Source organism: Anas platyrhynchos, chromosome 4, assembly GCF_047663525.1.
Source record: "Anas platyrhynchos isolate ZD024472 breed Pekin duck chromosome 4, IASCAAS_PekinDuck_T2T, whole genome shotgun sequence".
NCBI lineage: Eukaryota > Metazoa > Chordata > Aves > Anseriformes > Anatidae > Anas > Anas platyrhynchos.
In genome coordinates this window covers 56,184,525-56,199,842 of record NC_092590.1, presented here as the reverse complement: position 1 = coordinate 56,199,842, position 15,318 = coordinate 56,184,525, and the positions used below count along the sequence as shown (strand labels likewise).

Genomic DNA, 15,318 nt, shown 5'->3' with positions numbered 1-15,318 from the left:
TTGAGTTAATGGGGAAGATAGATGGGCAAATGATTGCAAACTATCTCAAGCTAATGATAGCTACATGCAGTAGTACAATACGTTAGTTTTGTATTTTTCTTAAGATTTAGGTGGAGTTGATAAAGAAAAAAACATCCAGTATGCAAATAATGAAAGCTTTCTGTCGATTATGCCTTTTCCTACTGACTGTTTAGCCTACTGAGTTCAAGAGTTGTCACTTTTTTGACCACACCACCTAGATAGTGGATTAATGTCTCTAGGAATACCAAAGGTTCTTGTACTCCTGCAGTTTGTATTAGTATCCTGTGTTCCTCCTTACAGTTAATTTATGTTCCTCTTGCCTTGTTCTCCTTTTCTGCGCAGAATAGGAAATATATTAGGAATTCTGTAAAGCAGGGGTGAGGCAGCTAAGATGATGGTTCAGTGTGCCTCTAGGGATAGCTCAACAGTTGACTCGGCAAGTGCTTTAATGATTAAAAGGTTTAATGGATGGCCTAGACTTCTACCATCGTTGCTTTCTTTCTCAAGGTCATTTTAGTTTTATGCAGCTGTGGAGAGGTAGGAGCTCATTGTTGTGTTTCAACTATGTCAGACACAGTGATTTCTGTTCCACTCTGCTTCTAAATCTTAGGCTTAGGTGATATGTAGCCATTCCAAGGTAAAAAGGAAGCTTGTGAGTCTGCAAGTTGCCGAGACAAGCTGGATTTATGGATTTTGGTTTATCAATTCCCCCCTAATACCTTCGGTGTCTATTTGCCAGTTTCAGGCAAACTCTGACAGAACCGAGCTTTTCACATGTTTAAATTTCTGAGAGGTATTGAAAATATTGGGTAGGTAGGGAAGTCTAAGTAAGTAATACTACCTGACTTGCCAGCTGATAAGCCTGTCTGCATCTGGGTCTGATATGGCAAAGGATTTGCTCGTCCTGCCTGTCTGGTGTCGGGTTGGGAGGCATCTGTGTGCCTGTGGGTGAGGAGACCAAGTTAGGAGAAGCATCCAGGAGAACAGGAGTTAATGTTAGAAGAGCCTGTAAAATAAATAAAAGTGGGGAACCTAACTGTAAATAAAACTGTAAAACTGTAAAATAAATGAAAGTGGGGATTACTTTTGCACAAAACTGCAGAAAAAGAATGGAAAGCCTAAGAAATCAGTCTGGGCTAGTTTTACAATTCTCAGATCAATAAATTTATTGCCATTGATTCAAGTAAATGTATATTTGATAAACACTATTCAGCAATTAACATTTTCTCTTTACTTACTGTATTTATTTATAGTATAGGATTTGCTTTCTGGCCACAAAATTTAAAAAGTGGGGTTTCTTTCAGATCAGAATAAAAGAATTACTTCTATTGATGTTACATTCCACTGTTGTTCTTCAAATGTGTCTTCCTTCAATTTGATGTAGGATCAGTGGTTATATTTAGGAATATGTGGTGATTTGACATAATGATTTAATCTGAAATTAAATAGCATCCAAATAGAGAATTAAAGGATATTTACCCTTGCGTGCCTCAGATACATATTATTTTAAGCAACTTTGACTCAAGGCGGAAGACTAGTTTTGTTTTAGAGTGAAGGGGATAATTAAATGTACCACGATTTGTTCTGCATTTTTTTTCCTAATAATACTTCCTTGAGCCAAATCACTGGTAAAATCAATGGAAACCTTTAATTAGCGTCTCTAATTTAATCATGCTGATTTTATGACTTTGTGAAGCTTATTGTAACGTGAAAACCCTATTGTCAAGATATGATGCTTGTAATTAAAGCAAGTAATACAAGGCATTTCATTGTGTATTTATAAACAAATGCATATATGATCCAATTTAAACATCTAGGACTATTTGATTAAGAGTACTGCACTCTGGTATTGATTTCACATTTCGCTGCTTTATTTCAAATGTGCGGTTACTGATGTAAATCTCACTCATTATGGCAAAATAAGATTAAAGGGTTGGGTTTTCTATTCTCCAAAATAATGCTTGCTAGTAACATACATCTGCCAGCTACTAGTGTGTCTACTGCAGCTAAACAGGATTTTTAGTAGTGATTGGTGTTGATGCACCTCACTAGCCTTTAATTGGAATAACATTTAAATGCTCTTTTAAAAATCTTCGCTGTAATACACATATTTCATAAGGAATTGAGATAATTTCTTTCTGCGGCGTTTCTTGTGTAGTCATCTCTTCACCCGTGTTCAGTGAATTGTATAAAGAGCAATCATCATTCACAAGCTGAATTGGAGAGCTGCTGTTTTGCACTGTGCTGCTGTATTGAGTTAAATCCCATATATTTGGAGTTAGCCTAGAAAATCTCATACCATACTGGAAGGGGGAGAACGCGTGCACAAACAGTATCCTCGTGGTAATGTTCTAAGAAAGACTACTCCTGAAGTATTTGTTTAAGAAGTAAGGCATTTGTTACGTTTGTTTCTATTGTATAAGAGATGAATGAATACTTCATTCATCAGCAGAGATGTGAACATCCTGTTCTGGAACAACACTTGTACGCCGTGAGTTTTGTGGAATTCATGGGTTGAATTCCTCGCTTCCTGTATACCTAGTTACTATGCTTGGCACTCATCTTCTGTACTTGTAAGGATCATAACCACAAAGTGGCAGTAGATCAAAATGTTTTCTTTTCTATCTACCCAGCCTTGAGCTTACCAAAATGATTTATTTCTATCCAGCTGTTATTTTTAAGGCTCTTATGCCATAAAGGCACTTTTCTATGGGAGTACACAAACAGAATTAGGATGCTCATTTGATAGATTATGTTGCTTTCATGTTACTTCTGTGATTACATTCAAGGTATTGTTAATAGAAACAAGTCTTTAATTGTCACAGCAGCCGGTCCTGTAAAGTCAGTATGATGAGGGGGGCTTCCTCTTGTCTCGATGGAATAAAGGCCCTGGGACTTTTTCCAGCAGATCCCTGAGTAGGCTCTCTGCTGTCCTGAAGTCCATGTTTATGATCTTGGGTTTTGCCCTACTCCCTCCTCTCAGGAACTGATACCACCCTGAACTCTACCATCTCACGGTCACTGCAGCCAAGGCTGCCTTTGACCTTCGTATCCCCAACAAACACTTGGCTACCATTTGGCTTTGCCTACATTGGAAAAGTAAATTCAGAGTGCTTAAGAGAACACTAGAATTAGACAGTGGTGGAATTTCAAAGGCTTTCTTTCCCTTAGGAGAGCTTTATCCCATTTTTAAATGTAGTTCAACTTTTATAATGTAGAAAAACTGTAGATTAATTGACTTTTGAGTACTACAGCTTTTAATACAGAGGTAAGACATATTGCAAGGTTCTGTTTGACATCCTTGATGTTAGGCACAATTAGGTTCCTAAAATGTCACATGTCTTGTGTACCAATACATAACAAATGTAACACTAATTCTTAAAAATAAATAAGATTTCTGGTTTTTGTGTTAGTGAGACATTAATACATGTATGATTCTTATAGCCACTGATAAGATTCTCATAAGCATTCTGTCTTTTAGTAAGATGTTTCTTTTATACTTTGATCATTTGTGCTGGCATTCTGTGAACCTCGTACTCTGCCATACTATTTTTGAGTTACAGTTGTGTACACAAAAAAATCCAAATGAGGTCACACTGTTTATTTCAGAAGAATATCCCTTATATCCCTTTTGCAGCCTGTCGTCTCATGGGGGAGTAGGGGCTTGTTAACTGAAGCTACTAATTAAGCAGAAGTCCTCACTGAGAAAGATCCAGTGAGTCTCCTGAGGTGTCTTTTGGTGTTAAATCATTTGTTTAGGATGTTTACATCTCTGTCTTGAAATGCCTCGCTTCAACAACTGTGGCATTGTATACCTTGACATTTAAATACACTTTTTGCCCACAGACATTTAAGTAGTACTTCTTGAAGTTTATATAGTCTGTCACGGAGTGTTATCTTCTATTACCTGATGACATGCAAAGATACTTTCTTCCTACTGTGTTAAAATCTGGTAGTTCACTCATGGGGCCTAACGCCAAACTGGGAGCACCTGTAATATTTTGCTGAACAAGCATCCACTCCTTTATTGATGACACTGGTAGTGGTGTTCTTTACTGATTTGTCTGTGGGTTTCTGAGGGAAACTCAAGATTTTGTGGTGAAATAAAGCTGCTGATGTCTTGGAAAAGTGTAAAAATACCTTCCTCAGTTTGCCTACCTTCAGTTGGCCTGCAGGTTTATTGTCACAGGTGACCTTGGCCATGTTTGTATTATCTTGATAACAGGAAACTATCACCAGGTGATTTTGTTTGGGTATCCCTTGTTCTTTTAATGTGTAGTGTATGGCCTTTTGTAGCTTTCTTAGGCAATACCTTCCTAAACTGGTGCTAAAGAAAGGGTTTTCTTTTGGCAGGACTTGTTAACAAGTCCGTGAGGGGAAAATCCTGCTTAACTAACTTGATTTCCTTTATGACAAGGTTGCCCACCCGGCTGACCAAGGGAAGCGAGTAGTTACAATATTTTGGGATTTCAGCAAAGCTTTTGGTGCTGTCTCCCACAGTATCCTTCTGTGGATAAATGAGGTTATGTCGGGCTGGCAGCTGGTCACTGGTGGGGTTCTGCAGGGCTCTGTTTGAGGACCTGTTCTCTTCAGGGTTTTGATAATTGATCTGGATGCAGGACTCACATTCATACTAAGTTTGGGGATGACACTAAATTGGGAGGAGCTGCTGACTTCCTTCAGGATAGAGAGCTTTTGCAGAAAAATCTTGGCAGATTAGAGGGCTGGGCAATCACCAACCACGTGAAGTTTAACAAAACGAGGTAGTGAAGGGTCTAGAGGGCAAGACATACGAGGAGCGGCTGAGGTCCCTTGGTTTATCTGGCCCAGAGCAGAGCAGGCTGAGGGGAGGCCTCATGGCGGCCTGCAGCTCCCTCACGAGGGGAGTGGAGGGGCAGGTGCTGAGCTCTGCTCTCTGGGGACAGCAACAGGACCCAAGGGAACAGCATGGAGCAGGGTCAGGCTGGGGGTTAGGGAAAGGTTCTGCACCCAGAGGGTGGTTGGGCACTGGGACAGGATACCCAGGCAGTGGGCACAGCACCAAGCCTGTCAGAGTTCAAGAAGCATATGGACAACGCTATCATAAATATGGTTTGATTTGTAGGTCATCCTCTGTGGAGGCAGGAGTAGGACTCAATGATCCTTGTGGGTCCCTTCCAGCTTGGGATATTCTATGATTGTAGGAAATAGCTGGAGAGAAGCATTTTGCAGAACTTGTCCATAGCAGTGAGGTTTCTAGAGGAGATGACTTGTGCTGGAGTGTTACTGTTTCCAGACAGATTTTACCTTGTTTTCATTAGAATCAGTTGTATCAGTATTCCTGGAGTGTACCAACTCCTTTGCTTCTCTTAATCTTTGTGTGCTTTGTATCTTTTGGTTGAGAAAACTTTAATGAGTTTGGGGATTGACACATCCTAGTGTTGTCCACCTTGTGTTATAGCTGAATTTTAACAGAAAAAAACACCTGATGTACTTGGAGTGCAAACTCGAGAGTGAGTAAACTTCAGGGTGCTTGCTGTGGTGTTACTCAGGAATAGCTCTGCATTAGTGTTACTTGCAAATGGTGCAGTTCTTGATAGTGCTTGGGTATCACTTACACAGAAACCGATGCTTAATGTTTTAAGGTTAAAGAAATATAAATGTCTTGGGTCACAACCGTTGTTCTGCGTGAACCACAATGATGCATGAGCCAAAAAAATCTAGGATCTGACAAGTGTAGTCTTCCATAACGTATGGAAACCTTTGTCCATTTTTTTTCCCTTTCTATTTCAGTAAAACTGCAAAAGAAGCTGTTGCTCTGTACAGGTCTTTTCATGCTCGTGTGAAGCTGTGTGCTGTGAAGGCAGTGTTTCTAAACATATGGCTTGTACCTCTCGAGGGGGATGTGTAGTGCTAAGTGGCAGAAAGTTGCCACGCAGTGCCCAGAATTTGGCAGCAGCTCATTTCTGCAAGTCAGGACAATGACTTTACATACATACAGTCAGTAGCTGTAGTAGTTTTCTCTTTTTTTCCTGTAAGAATTACACTGTTGCTGCTGTAAAGGGACTTTTCACGTAAACATGAATCAGAAGTGTTTGCACTTACAAAAACTTTGGTATAGGAAGTAATTAGTGCTTTATGGAATTACGGAGTGTAAGTGTAGCTATCTTTCTGAAGTCTTTGTTGAGCAATTTCTATAATTTTTGGACTGCAACACAGAAAAAGGAAACATTTAACACCTCTTTTAACATAATTATGCTTACAAGTGGAATTGCAAATCCATGGTTTGTCTATAGCAGTTTTCTTTGGACAGTTATTTTAATGCCTCCAGATATTTTAAAGTTTAAAATCCCTTTTTAAAAGGTGTTAAATTTTGAATGTCTTTTAATGCTGTAAGTATGCATTTGATTAATCGATGAACATCTTATGGTCAACGAACCATTCTTATGCTTCAGAATAAGTATCTAGGATCTTAAACATTGGCAATAATATAGTACCTCATTACCTCTTAATGAGTCTAGTTATGTCTCAAATTTATCTTTTTCTGTGTAATGCTTTTGTTAAGAAGTGTTTTTTTCAGGAGAGAAACAACTCTCCTGCAGTCAAAACAAGGACTTAATTATTTTGACATATTCGTTCTTAATTGGCACTTAAAAGGGTCATTAATATCTAGACCTTTAGTATAAAGACTAACTTATCCTTTATTTCCCTATATCTCTGATTTTAAAAATTTGTAGTTTTAAATTAATTTGACAGAATAAATACCTTGAAAAATATTGTATCTGAGTTGCCTTGAAGTTGGATGGCAATAGTTTTTTGAAGCCACACTGTAGCAGTGACAGTAAAAATGGTGCCATGAAAAGCAATGTTGAACTTCAAATCTTAAAACTACCTCAAAAATGTATTCAGTAGACGTATTTGCTTATTTGAGAATTTATCTGACTTCCTAGTGAAAAAGCAAAAGTTGTAATGAATAAAAGTACTTAGATCTAATAAGTTAAACAATGATTTTTCTGCATAGCCCAGTGATGCACTTCGGTGTGTCTGAATATGTGGAAATTATACAGAAGGTACAGAAGTACATTAGGAGTAAAAATGTTGCATAAATTTTAACTGTTTGCTGGGTTGCAATTTTCCTTTAACATTTGTGTGAATAAACAGATCATATGCAAATCAAAGAATGTCAGTAAAGCTAATTTTGCTGATTTTTTTTTCTGCTTTCTCTATCTCTGTGTAGATAAACTGTTCTGGAAATATTGAAATGAGCAATTCATAAAGCTGCCATGCCATGTTCTTGGTGTTACTTATTGGCACTATTGGGAGTTTAACATATTTTAACATATTTTGCCTTAGTAAATTAAAAAAATGTTTTAGAATCTTTGCAAAGTCTGTGTATGCTGTGTTGAATTAAGATGCTACAAGTTTGGTTTTTTTTAGCAGTTTTCTATGGAATGCTTGAGTGCGTTAGAAAGATTTGTGATGGGGGGGACAAAGGCTGGGTGTGAGTATTTGGATCTGTGAGCACACACAACCAGAAAAGATTTCAGAGGTGAGGTTTGAGTGGTCCAAGTAAGCAGCGGTCCTACCAGCTCATTTGAGATCTCCTCAGAAGTCTGTTAACTGCCAGCAGGGGGACCTTATAAAATCTATCATATTAGTCACAATAAGAAAAATTGTTGGAGAGCAAGAAGAGGACCTCAATTATTTCTGAGCAATCTTACCAATTCACCCTGAAAAATTAAGTGCCACTTGCCTCATTTTGTCCTTCTTTGTATACAAGCTTCTATCTAATTTATATGAAACAGAAAAATATTTTTATATATAAATAAATGTACTTTGAAACTGTAAGTTGAGAGAGTTTATAGAGGAACAGGAGTTTGTATAATCTAGAAAAATGAAAGAAAATAGAAAAGTTCTTTTTTCATTTTTTAAAACTACTGCACATTCTGTTTTTTCTATGCCCTGTTTGAGCCCATAGCTGCACAGCTGGAAAAAAGCAATAATTAGGCTGTGTTTCCCAGTGAGTCATAAGGAAGTGCTGAAAAAGCACCAGAATTGGCAAATCTGCCATTGCTGTAGTAGACTTTTACTGGGACAGTTTGAATTCCAAATGAGTCTGTTATACAAGAAAGAAAATTCAGGTCAGTCCTTATGTATAATGGATTTACCATACCAGCAGAAGTAAAGGTATTTAAAATTCACTTCTTATAGTCAAACAGATAATTAAAAGCCTACTACTGTGGTGAATATTAACAAATACACCAGTCGCTTACCCTGCTTATCCACCTTTGGGGAACACCAAACACCAACACAAAGCGTAAGGAGAGGATAAATGAAAAAAATGCCATGTTGTTAATGCTTCTTGAAAGGTACGGTGGTTTCACACAACTTTAACTTGCACAAAAGATGGTGTTTGAACACTGTACTTAAGCTTTTGAAAACTGCATAGCTGTACAGGATGGATAGGGACTGCATTTCATGTCTTTTCAGTTCAACATGTGTGCAGATTTATGCTTATATGTTAAATCGTTATCCTTCTAAAATATTTCCACATTTAGCTGTGCTTAAATGAAATCCCCAGCAAAGATGACTACAACATTATGTATTTATGTACTTGCTCATCTCACCTCGCAGGTTACCTTTAACTGTTTTCTGGGCATGTTGCAAAGGCCACGGTACGTGTCTTCTGGTAGACCAAGATCTTAGCAAGGTAGAAACTTTGAAATTCAGCATCTCTTGTAGAGAACAGCTGGAACGCTGTTTCTATAGAAATGAGCTTTGATAGCTTTTGTGAGCAGCAGTTTCATAAATAACTATGTTCTGAGTAATGGTGGGTGAGCTTTTGAGGTTAAAACTAGCCCTTTCAGCATAGCTGCTCCCAAGAAAATAGCATGTTTTTCTCCTGACGTGAAGCAGAGCATTTGCTTTTTGGGTGGTGAAATTGGGCACTATGTACATTCACATGGGCTCTGCATATAGGCTGGTCTAAAGAACCCTACACGAATCCTAATCACAAGATGAGAGAAGCATATATTGTAGCTGGTAATGCCCATCTGAGAGGTAGTAACTTCCACTTCTGATGGTAAGAGTAGGTGGAAAAGAAGCAGGTCCCATAAACTTGTTGAATTTGTACCCTGGAGAGCTGAACAGACTAGCTGAACTGTGAAGATCAAAAATGTAGTTCTGTTCATTAAGGGCTGATCAAATCCAGTGTCTTCGGCATTCTGAAATTGTTGTTAGCGTGTGATTGCAACGAGTCCCAGCATTTTAGACCTCTCTGTCTCCATATGTCATAGAGAAAAGAGGCTGTTTTTTCAGAGGAAATATAAATTCGTCATTGTGTATTTTGTCCCTTTGACTTGGTATTCCCTCATTCAAATAAAGACATATTTGGATAGTTTGATACATTACATACTCAGCCCATCTAGTGGGAATTCTGTCCCAGAAGTACACGTATGCCTTTTTCCCTCCTGTCACAGCACCTTTACCCTGGTCTGAAGCAGCTGACTCCATGTGATGAGAAAGAAGCAAAAGCCTTCTGCTGGCCATTTTGCAGGGGGTGTTTCTGGTGTCTTGGACAGTCACCAGTTGGCTTTGGTTGCTTCTGCTTTCAGTGATGTGCAAGTGAATGGCAACCATTCGCTCACTTCAGATGCAGAATGTGAGAAATTTTTGGTTACTGCAGACCTAGATTTGAATCAAAGCACAGCAAGATGAAAGGCTCAATAACCCAGTACCGGTCCCTTGAGCCTTCCAGGCTGCTCTTATAGTTTTCTTTTATTTTGTATTTTAACTTAGTGCATGTCCCGTAACAGGAGAAAATTATTCAGTTTCTTCCCATTCAATACCCAGTTCAGTTTCTCCTCAGTATAGTCAGTTATTTTGGGCTGGTTTTAGTCTTTTCTGTGCATTTATTCTTCAGCGGTGCAGGAAGAATTTTGGTTGCTTTGTGCATTTCCCCCCCCCCCTCCCTGTAGTAGCAAGAGTTAACAGCATGAGAAGCAGAGATTGTAAGATGCAGTACAGGAATTACGTGCATTTGTGGTTTAGGAGGAGGGGGTGGTATTCAGCTCTTGAAAGGGCTTTAATGAACACTGTTTGGTGTGTTTGAAAGCTAATGGTCAGAGGAGAGCAACAGAAGCAGCCTCGGAGCTTTTAGGGTAAACTGATTAGCATTTTTCCTGATTGAGATGACTGTTTCACCTTCTCTTTTTACCATGAGATTTTTCATTCTCCGGTGCCTTTTGTTGGTACTGAAATGACAGACGGTTAAGGAAGCCGCTTCGGTGTGAATGCAATCCTTTCCCCCTCCTTCTCCTGTAGGATCTCTGCCTGCCACAGACGGGCAGAGCATGTGTTTCTCTTGTCTTGGTTGGGTGCACAAATCTTCTTTTATGTGTGCTGCTTCTTACCCTGTTGCCTAGACGATCACTGGCTCTCAGTAAGGATGTCTGGCTCTCGTAAAGAGTTTGACGTGAAGCAGATTTTAAAAATCAGATGGAGGTGGTTTGGTCATCAGGCGTCAGCCCCTAATCCCGCAATCGAAAGCCACCAGGGAGACTTCTGGAGCAGAGGACCAAATGTAACAACTGGTGGCACAAAGTTTTTAGATGCGGGTAACCTACCTTTAACAGCAGTCGGTTACAGAAGGTCTAGCCAACAGGATTTCCAGAATTCACCTCCTTGGCCAATGGCATCCACCTCAGAAATCCCTGCATTTGAATTCTCTGCAGAAGATTGTGGAGGTGCGCGTTGGCTTGACAGACAAGAAACAGATGATAGAGCAAGCGAAGAAGAAAATGAATCGGACAGCAGTTCGTGCAGGTTAATTATTACTTTCCTATTGTGAGCAATGTGTTTTCATTTCGTGTTTACAGATTGCATGCATGTGTAGGCTAGCCTTTATCCTAGATTGAAATGCTTCAGAAACCTAGTAGTTGCCGTGCATCCGAAACAGAAAATGATTTATAAACAGGTTTTGGTGTGTTTACTCTGACCTTTTTAAAAGGTAATCTTATTTAGTCAATGTAGATAAATAAAGTGCGAAGATGTGCATGCACTCACTGCTGGTTTAAATGTTATCCCTAAAACTTGCTGCTATGAATAAGGTGATGTCCAATGATGATGTTACAGGATGCTTTTAAAATTGTTTTGAAGTGATACTGACTGTCTAGCTATGCTGAGAATCAGTCTCAGTTTGGAGAAAACCGTGAAAATTAAAGCTACTTGTCACTCCTATCTGATGTTCCCATGTATTTCTATAGATGAGAGAGATGAAACAGTAAAGAATATTTAGGTTGTAAGACAAAAAATATAATTTTTGCTTGTGCATGTACAACTTGAAGAAATAATCTGTTGAAAGTCAGCCGGGTTGTGCTGTAAACTAATACCGGAAGGTTGCTTTAAAACGATTGCAGTTGTCTGCTCAGGTGCCTTAAACTGTACCTAGCTTAAAAGAAAAAATAATGGTTTTATAAATGGTGTCTATAAAGATGTTTTGGCGTTCTTCTCTTGTATATTGTTACTAAAGATGAAACCTTACAGTTTGTTATTAAATGTGAAAGGTGTTTAACAGCTGGTGGAAAATTAGGTAAGGTAACGTCTTTCTTGTTAAGTCTTAGTTATTTCTTTTACCTCCTTTTGGTGCTTAAGTCAGCCATTCTTCACAGAAAGTATTTTTCCTCTTTTATCCTGCATGTAGTGCATAGTAGTTAGCTTACCATTTCGAGTAAATTTTATGGTATTTGCTTTCTTGATTGTAAGATAACTCTGCAATGATAAAGCGTTTTGGAAGGCATGTCTGTTTAAAGGGTACAGTGTTTAATAAAGCATGTTAGGGACAGATCAATCTAGTTAAAGCAGTTTTACTGTTTTCCATTCCCCAGGAGAAGAATTCATTTAGTGCAAGGGCAAAGCAGTGCAGAATATAAACACTAACTATTTGTGGTTTATGCAACCTTTAAAGACTGGAGGAAAGGAAGAAGGGTAAAAATGCTTAGGAGTCAACGCAGCGTATTTGTTTTTGGCACTTACTGCAAAAGTACTAAAATTACAGGGAAAGGAAGTAATGCCTACTGATTCTTCGTAACAGCAGCCTCATCGTGCTGCAACAACTACAGAGCTATAAATAATATGCCTCTGAAGAGTTCTTAGTTTAGGTGATATTCAGGTATGTATTTTTAAATAGCTGTGTGACTAGATAATATATACGATATTGATGTAACATCTCTGTATCACATCTGTTAGTGGTGTGAAATTTTTATGTACCGTGTTACACCAAATAGGATGTTCTCACCGTAGCAAAGTAATCAATGCAGCAAAAAACACGTAATTCAAAGAGAGAAACGTGTAGCTTGAAATTAGTACAGATTTGGTTATAATTGTAGGAGAAGAATTTACATATGACAAAAGTAACTTGTCACTTTGTAGAATTGAAAAACTGCAGATACATATTGAGGGGGTGGGAGAAGTCTTTATAGTACTACTATTTTATTTATGGGTTTGGGTTGTTTTTTTTGCAGACGGAGCAGCAGACTTCAATGCGTTTAGGATTTGAAATTAGTCAATGTGAAGTGTCTTTTAATTATGTATCTAGTCACATACAGCATCTGGAGTTGTTTGGAATTTCTTTGTCTTATAATTCTTGCTAGGGTTTTACTTACATGATTTAAAATAAGTACTGTAGGTAATTTTTGAGTTCAGTGTTGGTACAATCTAATATGTTACTAATGGTAATATAAGGACTTGGTATTGTTGTCTGTGTTTTTGTTCTCCAGAGGAGATCGTACTGACAGCATATCTTATTCATTCCCTTCATTAAGAATGTATAACCTACATACGTCTGCCCAACAACTGTTGTTTTCCTCTGTTAAGAACACGATAAGGTGGTCTTCTTTTCCATTATTATCAAATACAGCTGCTTGCCTGCTGTTCTTGAGTAAAGAAGACCGAACTCTCTCATCTATGTAGTATTCAGAGTTGTTTATTTTTCCTTTGTGAAAGCCCAGTGTTTCCTCCATTAGAAACAAATTGCATGCATGAAAAAAATCCTTTAAAAAAGAGACTAAAAACTTCTTGTGGAAGCTACGGAGTTATCTTGCTTCTTCGCTCCTCTGAACTTCTTGCCCAGTTCTGAGCCCTGACAGCCTGCGGTGACAGCAGCAGCTTCACTGCTCTGTGCGTACCTTTCTTTGCTGTGTCATTTGGCACAGGTAGAAGAGCATTTTGATCAGGTCTGTGGCGTTCTGCAAGCTTTGGATCATTATAGGATTCATTCTGAGGAGAGAGGATGTAGAACTTTGTAGTCAATAGTACAGAGCTCGATGGCGTAAGGGTAAGTGAATTCCAGTTTGGTTCCCAATTTCTGACAAAGGCTGAAATCACAGTTATCTGAGATGCAAAGGATCATTCACGTTCAGGGATCAGGGCTAGCTGGCTGTAAAGCTGTTCACATCATGCTCTTACGTGTCGTGACCAGTATGATCTTCAACGATAGTTTGCTGCATTTCATCTCTCTGATTTCCTCTCTTGCTGCTGTTTGTTAGCTCTCCTGCATTCCTGAGGTGAGGGTCATCATTTTGGATTTGTAGACATTTGGAATGTAGACATTTGTAGACATTTTGGATTTGTAGATTTTGTAGACAATGTCTACAAATTCTCCCATGGGAGAAAATTCTCCCATGGGGTGCAGATTGCTGTATAGCAAACTAAAGCCTATTAGCAATAGATTTGTTTTCCTCTGCTTTTAGTGGGTGCCTTAGAAGCAGTCCTCAGCCCTTGAAGGCACCATGGGTAACAAGCTGAAAACACATAGAGCAAACCTAGTCTGCAGTGTGGTGTTTGGCTCATTTCACCCAGGCATACATTAAAGCATTGGAATTGGTTTGCTGTAGATACAAGCACAGAAATGTCATCAGCCGAGATTCTTGTCCTCCTAACTTTGAAGAAGGAAATATTTGACTCTGTAAAGCGTCATAGTAAATAATGGAAGCTAGCAGATTATTATTTTGCGTCTCCATGTGCAATAAAATGTCAGCTAGCCTGGAGGAAGCAGTGTAACAGAACTGATTAAAAAATATAAATGTTAACAATATTTTGACAAGTTTTATGTAAAAACTCCAGGAAACCATCTTAATGCAACAGTAAAGATTACTTATCTCTACACCTAATGTATGATTTGAACCATTTTGAGGTGTGTAAACAAAATTATTGTTAGTCTTCTTTGAAATGTCATTAAGCTTACTTTTCTCAATCTGTCTGCACCTTGAGATATCCATATTGGCTTGTCAATTTTCTGTTTGTTTAAATGTCATAATTGAAAGGTTATATTCTTTGTGTATTAAGATCTAAAATGTTGAGCCTTATTCTCTGAAACACAAAGAGGTGTTCACTGGAAGCATCTTAGTGATGAGAGAAGTAAATTTGCATATAATTTTCAGACAGTGTTTTTCAGACCATTTTACACATTTTTCAGAAAAAGATTTTAAAATTAATTTCAAATTCATAGTTCACTCCTGCCCCTATGTTCCAAAATGAATAGTTTGAAATGTTTGTTTATTTTTTCCCGGTCATATTGAAGTCTTTCTTGCTTGGTTTTGATTTCAAAAACAAATGTGGAGATACCAAACCTAAAAGATACGGTCAGAAAAATGGTTTAGAATGCAGAGCAGGAGGTAACATGCTTGGAAAAAAAAGTTTTGGAAACTTTTTTGTAACCAAGGTTAATGCTTACTGGAATTCTTAAGTTTTAACTAACATGTAACTGGTATGCAATAACTACTGTAACTCTTCCTTTAAAATAATACTTTAAAAGAAAGATGCAAATCCTCTTAATAGGAGCAGATTGTGCTTCTCCCCCAGAAACTGAGATACACAAGCCTTGTGTAGAAGAGAGATTTAGTAAAAGTGGGAGGAAAGAAGAAGGCTGCTATGTGTTTTGTTTTGTTTTTTTACATTGCAAACTGTGCTGTGGCTTTGTGTAAGCTACAGCGATGAAACCTCAAAAAACAGCAGAAGGAGAGGTGTGAATTCAGCTCTCCAGCCATCATCATCTATGCTCTTACTTTTGAAACTCATTTGTGCCTGTTTTGCTTCCAGCTCAGTTAATTGCTTCGTTGCTTTGGGATGAGCTGTTTTACTGGGCACAGCTCCTTGTTCCAAACATCCTACTTCAAGAAATAAAATCCTTTGAAAGTGAATGGTTTTGTAGCATGGTTTGTACATAGTTTTGATTGTAAAGAGGCATGCTCATACAGAAATCCTTTGTCAGACAGAGAAGTCAAAGAAACCCAGCATCTTTAGCATATTAATCTTTATAAT

General features: G+C 38.3%; 1 protein-coding gene across 5 annotated transcripts in view; it reads left to right on the top strand.

Annotated features, from left to right (window-relative positions):
- KLHL5 (kelch like family member 5) overlaps positions 1–15,318 on the top strand; it is a 55,959-nt gene that overhangs the window by 7,976 nt on the left and 32,665 nt on the right. Inside the window, exon 1 of one of the 5 annotated variants that reach the window (XM_027457236.3) lies at positions 10,064–10,824. The exons of 1 other annotated variant lie outside the window; for it this stretch is intronic. In XM_027457236.3, the coding sequence (XP_027313037.1) occupies positions 10,448–10,824 (377 nt within the window). In that variant the 5' untranslated portion in view covers positions 10,064–10,447. Of the gene's footprint in view, positions 1–10,063; positions 10,825–12,150; positions 12,170–15,318 lie in introns of those variants that run through there. 3 more of the 5 variants (XM_027457238.3, XM_038178024.2, XM_038178025.2) reach the window with 3 other exon arrangements.